This window comes from Tigriopus californicus, chromosome 2, assembly GCF_007210705.1.
Source record: "Tigriopus californicus strain San Diego chromosome 2, Tcal_SD_v2.1, whole genome shotgun sequence".
NCBI lineage: Eukaryota > Metazoa > Arthropoda > Copepoda > Harpacticoida > Harpacticidae > Tigriopus > Tigriopus californicus.
The window spans coordinates 4,737,671-4,751,297 of record NC_081441.1 but is presented as its reverse complement, the minus strand read 5'-3'; the positions used below and the strand labels follow the sequence as shown (position 1 = coordinate 4,751,297).

At 39.3% G+C, this 13,627-nt stretch overlaps 1 protein-coding gene across 2 annotated transcripts; it reads left to right on the top strand.

Moving 5' to 3' along the window:
• Positions 1 to 4,573: 4,573 nt before the first annotated feature.
• LOC131893151 (ras-like protein) lies at positions 4,574 to 11,530 on the top strand. Of its 2 annotated transcripts, XR_009374639.1 has the most exons (5): positions 4,574 to 4,719; positions 8,058 to 8,350; positions 8,644 to 8,817; positions 9,255 to 9,377; positions 10,158 to 11,530. XR_009374639.1 is itself a non-coding variant. In XM_059243102.1 (4 exons), the coding sequence occupies exons 1-4, from the start codon at positions 4,608 to 4,610 to the stop codon at positions 10,227 to 10,229; spliced, it is 651 nt and encodes a 216-aa protein (XP_059099085.1). In that variant the 5' UTR covers positions 4,575 to 4,607; the 3' UTR covers positions 10,230 to 11,530. The 2 variants fall into 2 exon arrangements, 1 of the variants encoding a protein (XP_059099085.1); XM_059243102.1 differs by lacking the exon at positions 9,255 to 9,377 and having other exon boundaries at positions 4,575 to 4,719.
• The last annotated feature ends 2,097 nt before the right edge of the window (positions 11,531 to 13,627 follow it).

Genomic DNA, 13,627 nt, shown 5'->3' with positions numbered 1-13,627 from the left:
GGGACTAGCCTCTCTCTATACGATGCTAACAGGAAAACTGAAGTCTCCTACAAAGATAATCTTTGAGCAAACTGCCTGTTCCAACTCATTTCTTGTGAATTTGCGACCTTTTGTGAATTTGTGATTACAGTTACAATCACTTTGGCCAAAAAGAGTAATTCGTTACACAACCGTTACTCGCCAACAAATGTAATGGCGTTACTCGTGACAATTACTCTAACTAAAGTTTTAGTTTTATGATTTTTTTTCCCTCATCAAGACTACTCTTCGTTATTTTTTGTATATTGCATATGCCACTCAAAAGCACAATGTGTTAAATGTTATAGGCTGAAGGAGGAAAAAAATCATATCATATAAAAAAATGCTCGCTACTGCTGGGCGGTTTGGTCAGAAATGAGAAGGAAAAAGGAAGGATATACAAAGTAAAAGAGGAAAGCATACTGACATTAAATCAATGTTGTCACAACAGAAATTACACGTCCAAAACAAATATAAGGAAAAAGGCCGAATCAGTTCTTCCGGCGCGTACCACATTTTTAAAGGAGGAAACAGTTCTCTAGAGACAAGCCAACAAGGGAAGAGAGTTCCACGGATCCACGGTTGTTACAAAAAACGAAGATGACCGGGAGGAAAGATTCACAAAAGGTTTGTGTACCTAATTATCCATAACACTCCTGGTTATCCTCTCAGATACTTTACACACCATACGAATTGGATCCTCGGTTGAATAAACATTCCAGACTAAGATGTCGCCGTTGAATATTTTGAAAAAGGTCACCAGGTCTCTATTAGCCCTCCTGTGCTCCAACGAAGGAAGACCCCACACCTCCATCCTGTCTGGATAATCCAAATTCATGTACTCCGCCGCCAGCCTCGTCGTACTTCCTTGCACGGACTCCAGCCAGGAGTTTGGAAGTATACTTCAAGGAAAGGTCGAACATACGTGATGAAGAGTGATTTGAGGATGCTAAGGCGCCGGGTGGAAAAGAAACGTTTGATCATGCCCGCCACCGAATTAGCACTACTGGCCACCTTGGCACAATTCATTAAACCAATTAACAATTCGTAAAACCAATAATTACATATTTTTATTGAAACATCAGTCTGAAAATTTAACGTTTTCTAATAATAAGTGATGAGCATTGATGATGTTTATTTGCTAAGCATTAGTGATGGGAGTGAGGCCTCAGATGTCTTAAGTTTGAATCCTTAACCGAGGTGAGACTTGGTCTATATCGTATTAAATCCAAGTTAAATCCAACCCTCGTAATAACAGCTTTGCCTTTTTGACTCCAATTTTGAAAAGTAAAATTAATCAATATTCTTCAGATAGATATAATAGAGATAATGCACTGCTTTACTCCCATACTTGACCATGCTCGTTTGGCTAAGAAATGCATAATAGGAAATTCTTTAGTCTCTAGGAAAATCATTTCCTTTCAACATTGGAACTTTTTCAACAACAACAATCATGTTATCAATGGGGATAGCACGCCTCCTTCCTTTTGAAATTAGTAACTTGAGAGGCCAAAAATACATTCAAATAGTCAAAAAAGATAAATTAAGAGGGAAGGTTTCGAATCCGAACAAAGTTAAGATGTCATGAATTAGGTTATCTTGGAAACTCAATTTCGCTTTTTATTTTGAAAAATCAAACGTACATCGTAAGAAAACTTATTTGTTAACTTCGGTTTCATTATTTTTTTCTGTTATTGGAAACTGCGTTCGAAAAATTGTCAAAAATAATAATCTTCGACAGTATTTGATTAAATATCTTAATCATTTTCCTAATATCTAGCGACTTTCAAAATACTTACCCAGTATAAGTATCAAATGAATGTGTATTTTTACCTTCTTCTGGAGTACATGTTATTCAGATATTTCACATCTAAAACTGGCATCTTTTCCTAAGCTCAACTAATGATGAAAAATAAAGTCATGGGTGGATATGGGGAGAGTTGAGAAATTTGGTGCAACATACTCAAGCCAACGGAAGATTTCGTTCTGAGTTAGGTCTTTAAGTTGAACGAAATTTGAATGAGGAGATATAAACAATATAGTAGTGCAAATATAACAAGATTTGAAACCTCAAACACATTCATTGTTGTAAATGGCAAACACAATTTTCAGCCCTGAGATTCCTTATTTAGAGTAAATGAAAACATACAAAACTGACAATATCTGTTAAGATTGCCTAAAAGCTTCAAGTTTTGTCATTGATTGATGACTATCAATGGCCAATACAATCAAATTTAAGAACTATCAACTCTACACATAACGATTTGGAACTAAATTTACTACAATACAACATCAGAGAGAAATTACTAAAGGCTAAACATTAACATAAATGAGCAATACACTTTTTCGGTTTTAAAGTAATTACGTCTTACCAAAGAGCCGTAAAAAACGAAGCCTAATAAAGTGAATAAATGGCAATTCCAATTTATTCACCTACACACAAACACCACGAACACTACATGTGCACAGCAACTAAGGAGCAACAGAGGAAGTCACATCTTGGTGCGAAATTCCTGAGATATACGAACAAGAGCAAAATAAAATGCGTGCTCCAGTAAAATGGACATTTCGCATTTTCAGATGAAGATAGGTAATGCTTTTTGAACGCATGGTAGGATATATTGGATGTTTAAGTCTCGAGATAATTTCGCAATGCTTTTTACTCTGTATTGCTTGATTGATTATCACATGTTAAGTTGATTATCGCCATTTGGAATCCAGTTAGCTCAACAGGTATGTCAAAGGTTGGAAGTTGTTTTAGTAGGAATATTGCAAGAATGAGAGAGCTCTTGCATTGGAAGAGACTAGAAATATTGGGACTATGCAATGTTCCAAAAAGAAATTAGAAGTATCTGATACTCTACTACTTCAAAAGTACCCATGAGTTTTGTACTTTTTTTAAAATTATGATAAGATCTGCTGAACAGCTACTTACTTATATAGGATTTAATGGTCCAATTTTCATCGCTTTTAGATCCAAAATCCCCGATTATATGTTAAATCAGTATTTTGAACCATTTTGAGATAATGCAAGAAGTGAAAAATGATTTTTTACTTTTGTGAATTTGAAAATCTGTTGTTATTCTTCACTGCTTAAAACCAATACGAAAACTGATATTTTCAAGAAGCGAATTAATGAAAATGCAAAATCCAATTCATTGGTGAATCTGATATTATACCAATGAGCATTGAGTGACAATCGTCCATATTTCACTTGACACTTCTGAAGATCATGTATAAAATATTCTAATAAAAAGGGTTTCTGAGGGCGGAAGAAATGCAAGCCTTATTGGCAGCACTGTCTTAAGCACGGCGGGTACAGTTTATGGCCGAGAGTGAATCATTTGGAATGGGAGGGGTGGTTAGTAAACAACTGGAAGATCTAATTCAATTTCACCAAACATTCGTTTCAATTTTCATCTCAAAAGGGTAATCAAATACAAACAATTACAATTAGGTTTGCGTCTTTTTTGTATGCTAATAATGCACCTCCTTTCTTTCACTTCAGTCTCTCTTTAACTATTTATTGTACTTCAAACAAATCTTTAGTCATGGAGACTGTGTAACTGTAGAATCAGATTTAAGCCTTTAAATTATTTAAAAGTTCTGTTTGCAACGTTTTTGACTCAAAAATGGTCCAAATAAATCTTCAAGGAATTAGTAAGGCAGATAATACATTTCATGCAACAAAATCAAATCATGTTGTTTCTTTGTGCTACAGTAAAAAAACAAAAAAACAAGATGCTTACACAACAGTTGAAAACGCATGCAAATTATAGTTTAACTAGTTAGTTCTGAAGAAGGGTGAGGTAATTTATGTCAATGCCTGAAATTATAATGTTTAACGTCATTGTTTTCAGTCACTGTGGATCAAAATCAATTGGCTAGTCTCAAACAACAAATGTCAATTTGCGGAAATATGATTGAACTCTGATTTAATTTGGTTGTTAATCCGCACTTATGGTAGGCAAGAGCACTGTTTGAAACATTGAAAAGCTCAGTATGGCAGACCTTGCTTTAGCCCAATTTTAAGGCGGTTATGATAGTTTGAAATGAGATAGCTATCAAAGAATAAACTACGGTGTGTCAATTGTTTCATAGAAACAAAAAAAAACTGGCATTATCTGAACTTTTTGACAGCCCTGGAGCAGCGAGTGACGACAGCTTGCCACAGCGAGATGATCAGAGCTAGTGCTGCCAGATGGCATATTTATATTCCAGAACAGTTGGTATCTGGCATATTTCAAACCATTCGGCCATAGAGAATTTCGTTGTAGATTTGTTTATAAACCTGTCTGGCATACTCTGGTTATACTGCATATAATTGGTACATTTGCTCACAAAATTCCTCAATTCTAATGCTTGTTACCTTTTTCTTCCATAGCGTAGAAATACTGAAATGATAACATAAAGCGTGCTCTATATTGGTAAAATGTTGCATATGAAGGTCAACCATTTACCGTAACTCAAACTACAATGTTATGGCGATCTCCACAAGAAGCAGAGAGTTGCAAATATGAATTGTTACTTGCTGTTTCTTTCTGGCATGTTTTCTGGCATATTCTGGTTTTGATCTGACATGTTCCGGCATGTTCCAAGCCCACCCACCTGTCAACACTGATTGCAGCCTATGTTCTCAGTTTAGATTCTTCGTGCAACGTCCATACAATATGACCGAATATAAATTAGTCGTCGTCGGCGGTAAGTCAAACCCATTTTCATTTTGATACGGTCATTCTAGGCTTGTGAAAGCCCGGGCACGGGAAATGTCGTCCATGCTTCCCATTAGACGACGGATCACCCCTGAATTTCAGCCTATCCGAGAGAAAATGGTGGTGACATTTTGCTTGATGGGAATAGCGAATAAGGCCTTTGGGCTTCGTATGGATAGGCCCAGAATTGGGCAGAAAACATGGCTCAGAGCGTTGAAGACTCAATGTGAGTCGAGATTGATGAAGGACGGATCCGGATTGGGAAGGCGTTTAGCCAGAGCATGTTTAGATGCATCATCATCACCATGACTGCTTGGCCGAGCTTCAGGGGAGTGAGTCATCGGACCTAGAACACGCTTGAGAATCGACCCCAAAGCAACGAGGGCCTTCATCGACCCGCGGGAGAGACACGCCTATGAGAGGGATCGATCCTGGGATGGAAGGAACTTGTTTGGGCTCTCGGCCAACATGTGGAAGGATTTGCTAAGGGTCCTTGGACGCGTTTATGAAATTGTTTCACGTAATCTGTATATTCAGATATACAATCTATAGCTGAAGCATTGTTCAAAGATGGGTTTAATCATCAAAGGCTGTCGGCGGTTACTAAGCTAATTCAAAGGGACAGTCTGTTCTTGGTATGGATTCAGTAGCCCGGATATAGTATTGGTATTCTGGGACGGACGATCGAAACACTTTCTTCGGCTGAATAAAAAAGAAATTTTGAGTGATCAGAGCGGCTGATTCTACTCCAAAAGCTGTCGCGATGTTACTGAGTGGGCTGCCAAGGAGTATGATTCTTTGAATTCCCATTAGAAAACAGTTCTTTTGAGATGCATTTGAGCTGATTTGAGGGGGTGGATGAAATTGGATGCGTTGCTTCTAGGTGGCAAATAAAACTAGCTTCTTGGGTGTTTTGTCAAAACATTTGCAAAGATGTTTTACTAAGAACATTGCCGGAATGAAAGAGCTCTCAGATTGGGATGGACTTCATTTTGCTATTTGTTACCATCTGATATTCGTAGGCAATGTGAAGGCCTTATTGGAGGATCTGTTAGCATGTTTTAAGGCTAACTTGGACTTATTCAGAGACAAAATTCCAAGTCAACCTTAAGATGATGATCGTGGTGTATTTTAGGTTGCTTAAAGCATCATCCTATTTTCAAGAGTAGTCTTCAAGGGTAGTCCTCTTCAAGCCATGCAAGTTTTACTATTATGATGACTCGGAGCTAGAGAGGAAGAAGGGAAATTGCCCTGTTATCGTGATTCCCACAGAAACGAGCTTTAGGGCTAGATGTAGCGCGACCCTGCTCTCTTTGGTCCGTCTCTTTTCCAAACCTTCTTCTCTGCTTTATTACATTTCCTAACTATTGTACTTTTCCTGACAAATAAAATGAGTCAACTACCATTTTTCGACTCATTGAGATGTCGAAGCTTTCCGGTCCGCCACAAGGCTGAACATTTTCTCGATTTCAATTAAACAGCTAAAAAATCTTTAACAACCTTGCCTCCCACGGATGACCTTTGTTGTCGCCCAGTTGTCTGAACAAATCGTGATTGAGTCCGTTTTCGTATTCTGATTTCAAATTGACTGACTTTTTTTGCTTAACTCAATGTATCATAAGATAGCGAAAGGCAAATGAAAAAAAATNATGGGAATAGCGAATAAGGCCTTTGGGCTTCGTATGGATAGGCCCAGAATTGGGCAGAAAACATGGCTCAGAGCGTTGAAGACTCAATGTGAGTCGAGATTGATGAAGGACGGATCCGGATTGGGAAGGCGTTTAGCCAGAGCATGTTTAGATGCATCATCATCACCATGACTGCTTGGCCGAGCTTCAGGGGAGTGAGTCATCGGACCTAGAACACGCTTGAGAATCGATCCTGGGATGGAAGGAACTTGTTTGGGCTCTCGGCCAACATGTGGAAGGATTTGCTAAGGGTCCTTGGACGCGTTTATGAAATTGTTTCACGTAATCTGTATATTCAGATATACAATCTATAGCTGAAGCATTGTTCAAAGATGGGTTTAATCATCAAAGGCTGTCGGCGGTTACTAAGCTAATTCAAAGGGACAGTCTGTTCTTGGTATGGATTCAGTAGCCCGGATATAGTATTGGTATTCTGGGACGGACGATCGAAACACTTTCTTCGGCTGAATAAAAAAGAAATTTTGAGTGATCAGAGCGGCTGATTCTACTCCAAAAGCTGTCGCGATGTTACTGAGTGGGCTGCCAAGGAGTATGATTCTTTGAATTCCCATTAGAAAACAGTTCTTTTGAGATGCATTTGAGCTGATTTGAGGGGGTGGATGAAATTGGATGCGTTGCTTCTAGGTGGCAAATAAAACTAGCTTCTTGGGTGTTTTGTCAAAACATTTGCAAAGATGTTTTACTAAGAACATTGCCGGAATGAAAGAGCTCTCAGATTGGGATGGACTTCATTTTGCTATTTGTTACCATCTGATATTCGTAGGCAATGTGAAGGCCTTATTGGAGGATCTGTTAGCATGTTTTAAGGCTAACTTGGACTTATTCAGAGACAAAATTCCAAGTCAACCTTAAGATGATGATCGTGGTGTATTTTAGGTTGCTTAAAGCATCATCCTATTTTCAAGAGTAGTCTTCAAGGGTAGTCCTCTTCAAGCCATGCAAGTTTTACTATTATGATGACTCGGAGCTAGAGAGGAAGAAGGGAAATTGCCCTGTTATCGTGATTCCCACAGAAACGAGCTTTAGGGCTAGATGTAGCGCGACCCTGCTCTCTTTGGTCCGTCTCTTTTCCAAACCTTCTTCTCTGCTTTATTACATTTCCTAACTATTGTACTTTTCCTGACAAATAAAATGAGTCAACTACCATTTTTCGACTCATTGAGATGTCGAAGCTTTCCGGTCCGCCACAAGGCTGAACATTTTCTCGATTTCAATTAAACAGCTAAAAAATCTTTAACAACCTTGCCTCCCACGGATGACCTTTGTTGTCGCCCAGTTGTCTGAACAAATCGTGATTGAGTCCGTTTTCGTATTCTGATTTCAAATTGACTGACTTTTTTTGCTTAACTCAATGTATCATAAGATAGCGAAAGGCAAATGAAAAAAAATATTCCTGCTCACTGAAAGCGTTATTGTTTATCCGTTTGACTAAGAAGTGAAGATTAGCACCCTCATAAATAACGTAGCTTGGCCCTGAAATTCTAAAAGTCAAAAGTTATCCGATCAAAGAGCTTAGCAACTCATCTCATCATTCGTGGGTTGTCCGTTTGTTCGATTGATCAGCTATATGAACAAGTAGGCTATGGTTACTTACGATCCCAACATTCGTACCTTCCAGCTGGAGGCGTGGGGAAGAGTGCCCTGACAATTCAGTTGATCCAAAATCACTTCGTGGATGAATACGACCCAACCATCGAGGACTCCTACCGGAAACAAGTGGTCATCGATGGTGAGACGTGTCTGTTGGATATTCTGGACACAGCCGGCCAAGAGGAATACAGCGCCATGCGGGACCAATACATGAGAACAGGCGAGGGATTCCTCCTTGTGTTCGCCGTGAATAATGCCAAATCCTTTGAAGATATTTCCACATACCGAGAGCAGATCAAGAGGGTCAAGGACGCAGAAGAGGTGCGTACGTGAGAGCTAGATATATCGCAAAAACTGAACCATCATTAGAGGGGTACTTTTTTATTTTGTGACAGGCTATCATTTCTTTGATTGGTTTTCGTAAACAACCTAAATGTATTTTTCCAACAAAATTACCTACCTGCTTTGCGAATTTGTTGCTGACAAAGCGCTACAAATGGTTGTTCCACAACCCAGGGTGTCAAGAAAGCACCAATCGAGTGTTGCAAACGCTGAATGCAGTATACGTTATGTACAAGTTTCGCCTTAACGAACGCTTTTGTTCCTTCCCTCAGGTTCCCATGGTTTTGGTGGGCAACAAATGCGACCTTCCTACCCGAAACGTAGACATGGGTCAAGCCAAAGAAGTGGCCAAGAGCTACGGAATCCCATTCATTGAAACCAGCGCTAAAACGCGAATGGGCGTAGACGATGCTTTTTACACCTTGGTTAGGGAAATCCGGAAAGATGTAAGTATTAAGACTTGTTGCGAAAGGTGATCCAAGTTACCTTTTTTCGATAACTTGGGGAAAAAGCTTTTTGTCATAGCGTAGTGTGGGGGGGGGCAATTCTGCTATCGTTTTCGGAGCGTCACAGACGATTTTGAGAGCTTATGGAGGACCTTCAACATGAATCTTGAATGTCATTGAAGCTGACTGACACTTTTAATGAACGATTGAAATCTCCGTGCAAGTGCGTCAATTGCAAACGTGTTAAAACCAAGTCCGATTGTGTCACTTAGCTTGATTGATCATTTTTGATTGTTTGATGCAATTCCATTTGTTATCGAATGTGGATGTATTGTTATCTCCCTGAACGAAGAACAGAAGGGCGGGATTCATGTATCGATGGTTTAACTTGCATGAGAGGAGTCGATGAATTCATCTCTGACATGGTTCCATTTTAGCGTCTTTCGGGTGTTAAAACCAAAAAGAAAAAGAAATGCATCCTAATGTAAGGGGTGTGGCGGCCCCAAAAAGTGCGTCATGTCTCCTCAACCCTAGGAATGAATTCCGTTAGATCCCGAGTGGTAATTACCAAAAAACACAATCCGTTCTATTGCTTGAGTGTGCTTGTGGTGCCCTCTTTGCTCCCCCCCAAACTGCTAATTTTAACCATTATTCGCCGGAAAGAATAACAATTAATGCTCCCCTTTTCTTCTTTGATCTCGTCCGCGTTTTTTGAAGGCCGGTCATAACTCCTCTGTTGTCTCGCCTTAGTAGCTTAATGAGCTTTTGCTTTCTTTAATTAACTGGATTCACTATTTTGGGGGGTTGGTTTTTGTTGGTTTTTTTAACCACCAACGAGCGATCTTACTTTCCCATGGGAATGACGATGTCTCGATAACAGTCGAAGCATCGGGAAATTGGCATTATTTGGTCCCGTTCTTACTAACCAGGCTACTGTTTTCCCACGAGAATTAAACATGATGTGACTTGTTGTTGGTCCTTATGCAATGAAAATACTTTTGAGGTAGGAATGACTTTCATTTCAACCCATGCATTTTTCAGGTACTATTTTAGAACTCGTGGAAATTTCTAGCCTCCTGACCCGATTTCCAAAATGAGAACCACCAACTCTTAGCTAAAAGACTGGGTTGAATGTATGTTACAAATAAGAGTGTTCTCCTCTATCACGGTCATGTCCATCCATTGTGTTCCGTTGCTCTCACAACTTCATAATCTGGTGTTGTCTTTTGGCTTGGGCTCATACTTATTTATTGGATTGATATTCAAAATAATCATCCTATCTCTCGAATCAAGGCGATCAGTGAAGGTTAACCCGCATCTTTTTGATCTCTCCATTGCAGAAAGAGAAGAAAGGCAATCATCCTCGCCCTCAGATTGGTGCAAAATGCTGCAGTAGATGTCTCCTACTCTAAATCAACAGCCTCAATCAGCATCATTGGCATCAACCATTAATCTATACTTATATACATAATCGAATCGTGATTGGTGACTTAAAGGACCGAACATAAAGACTTATCAACTTCGAACAGATGACCGGCGTTCTTGCGAAAACATTGATTGACTTCGTCCATTTCCAAACGGGTAATCCACAAACCCGTTCAAATATCCCTCAAATCAACACCCCCTGCCCCAACCACCTCGCCCCGCCCTGCCCTCCCCTGAGGTACTTCGAGCCTCACACCCTGCCCCCTTTTGATCTTTGTTTTCCATTGGATCCCCATGGACGAAATGGAGGTCGCAAGCTAAAACGTTCAAAACAGTTCAGTCGCTGTGCTCGTGTTTTCCAAGTCACCAAACCTCAGTTGTTCATTGCCCATCGATCGTGTTTCGCCCAAGAATGTCAATGTGTGAGAAAAAAGGCTTGACGCCCACAAAGTCTTCTACAGATAGTGATGATGTTAAAAATACTAGAGGCAGTGCTCTGTCTTTCGTCGTCAAGCATTTTAGTGGGTGATCATGAAAGGATCATAAGAATAAGATTACATCTTAATAATTATCTGTGAGTAAAATGAACGATCAATCGGTTCGCAATGAAAATGGAAATGAAAGTTTAGGCTTTACTATTTGATTAACGTTCACGCCCCCTCGATTGGCATAATCTAGCACAACCAAGCACAATGTTGAAAGAAGTAGGCGCCTCTAACACCATCAAAAAATAACTCTAAATGAAGCTCCTTAGAGGTGAACTTTATTGCTGCCCGTGTGCCATTATCATGAGAACAACATCCGTTTACTTCAATAACAAAAAATTAGATCGAACCAAGTCCCTTTGAGGAGACTTGTCTATCCCACTTCGAAGATTAAATCATTGCTCGTGGAAACTACAGCTTTAGAGGGTTGATCCCCCACTCCCCAAGTTCTGCCCATAGTGTCACCGATCACCGCCCTCCACCCTCTTTCTCCTCCCGACCCTTTCTCACTTTGTCTGTTCTCTGCCCCGCCCAAAATCATAGTTTGTATTTCGTCTATGTCCATGTCAGAGGACGTTGATTCAAATGCCTACATTTTTTTTTTTCGAAGACCACGATAGAATTATTCTCCAAGCGTCGTATCAAAAATAAATCAGTCTGCGTGTGTATCCACTTGGTACGTTTCATACCAAGAGAAACGTTTTTTTTTTCTTTTCCGATTTTGTACCAAGGATTCTTTCCCGTTCGATCCTTGATGACGTCATTATGGAACGAGCACAAAATATACGCATGTCAACAACTCATTCCGCTCGTTTGATTACATTACATTTTATAGATTGATGATAATTCTAAAAGGTTAATTAAAACGGTAGTTAGGTTGGTTTGACAGGCGTTCAAAACTATTGAGGACGAGAATCTGTCGCAAGTAAATGTTTACAATCGTGCAAATGTTAATGTGTGTTAATAAACTTAACGTGCCAATTTTAATGTGCCTTCAGTAGATTTAAAGTAAATCTCTCCTTTAATGAAGATCTGTCGTTCCTCTGATCCAATACAAGTAGAAATAATCGGGATGTGTGATAATAGTGCCACGTCAGCTTAACCGATATCCTTAGAACTTGACTCCCACATGTTGTTTTCACGTCGAGCAGAAATTGCAGAAGTTTGACGGTCCAAATTTGCGAGAGAGCTGAACAGAGGCCCGATTTCTATAGCTCTTAACTCAGACGTAAGGACGATATTGAGCATCTTTATTGATTAGTTGTGCTGATGGTCGCTTGGAATACCTCTTTAAGGAATTGGCCTCAGACCCGGAAAGAAAACCGATTAGTGCAACCCTCTCGAATTTCTGCTCGACGTACAAACAAATTTTTTTATCGGAGTCCAACTTGTGACCGACCGGTTAGTTTGTCTCAAAGATGAATAATGATTTATTAAAAACGATGTCAGACCACCGCATCCAAATCTAAAACTTTCTGTGAGTTTTTTTTTATGTGAAAGCACACATTTCATTCATTTCTAATTTAGGGCAAAGAAAAGGGATTTAGGCCAAGCGAACCTTAGGAACTGGATTAAAATGTAAATAGGTATTAATAGGAAACTTTATCGTGACCCTCCACACGTGTATGTACAGTGTATTATCTAATGACCGGCTTTATTGACCTCCCTCGACGTTCATTGAGGAACTTGGCAAACATTATAATTCGAAACTGAAGCTTGAAATTGGCATATCATCAAAACTGACACGAAGACAATTAACAAAATCTAAATCTTGTACAATAATGTACAATATTCAGGGCAGATAAAACGCTATCTGGTATTAAACGTTTTCAAAACCATTCATGATAGTTGTCGCATTGTGGAGGCCCAACCTGCATTTTGCGTACATATTCGAGAATCCCAATCACAGTGAAACAACTCTGTCCACCTCTCGTATTCCTCGGACTCCTTCACTTTTTATTTTACTTCTTTCTAATAGTAGTAAGGGCCTGGTCGGGGGACCACATTGATGGACGCCAGTCCCTGGGGTCAGGAAAAATCAAAGGAATCGCACAAGAGAAAGTTTTACCACATTCGCCGCAACACTAATTGATAAACAATAAAATAAATTACAAATAAATTCTCTCATATGGCATTTATTTAAGAACCAGCCATGAATGAAAAAAAAAAAAAAGGTTTGACAATTACCAACAGTTTCATAGACATTACTTTGGCGTTCTCTGTCCGTCCATACAATATATGCTGTATGCTGCGTCGCCAAAAATTGATGGACTAGAAGGTATTAAAATAGCTTTTCCGGGTTTTTTTTTCGAGAATTGCATACTCTTTCCATTTTTCATATACGGTAGACCGTCAAATCCCAAACATTAAAATTCTCCTATTGACCGATGAATGCAGATAGTCAGTGATTGACAAGAAAATGTACCAAGCTTTTTAATGGTTTTCCTAAAAGCAAGAAAGATCGTGCATTTGGTTATTTATGCGGTGCTGTGAGATTTATCTGCGGTCTAAAAGGCTCCTCACAACAATCACTTTTGAAGTCTTTTAAGACCCAAAGGGACTTACAGGATTTGCCACAATGGCGTGGAAAGATGTTAAGAGATAAATTTCAATGTCATGGGTCGACTTTGCAAAATTGAAAAGAACAATTGGCTTGGGATTGTTTACTTAATTACGTAATTCGTCAAGTTCTGCTTTTTACTATTAACACTACTATACAGTCGAACTTCGATTTAACGATGTTGTGCCTCAGCGGAGAACATACCGTTAGATATAGACTTGCTATGAAGTAAACACATTATTTGGTAAACAGCAAACATATCGTTAAATCAAAGTTCAACTGCATATTAATGCAGATGCAGACACCCTAACCCGTTTAAGATCTAACCATTTGAAATAAG

Excerpts from the sequence above, each read along its gene's own strand:
- LOC131893151 (XM_059243102.1), top strand. The coding sequence starts at position 4,608 with ATGTTCCAAGCCCACCCACCTGTCAACACTGATTGCAGCCTATGTTCT. Across the intron at positions 4,720-8,057 it reads TAAATTAGTCGTCGTCGGCG|CTGGAGGCGTGGGGAAGAGT; the intron begins GTAAGTCAAACC and ends CGTACCTTCCAG. Across the intron at positions 8,818-10,157 it reads TTAGGGAAATCCGGAAAGAT|AAAGAGAAGAAAGGCAATCA; the intron begins GTAAGTATTAAG and ends TCTCCATTGCAG.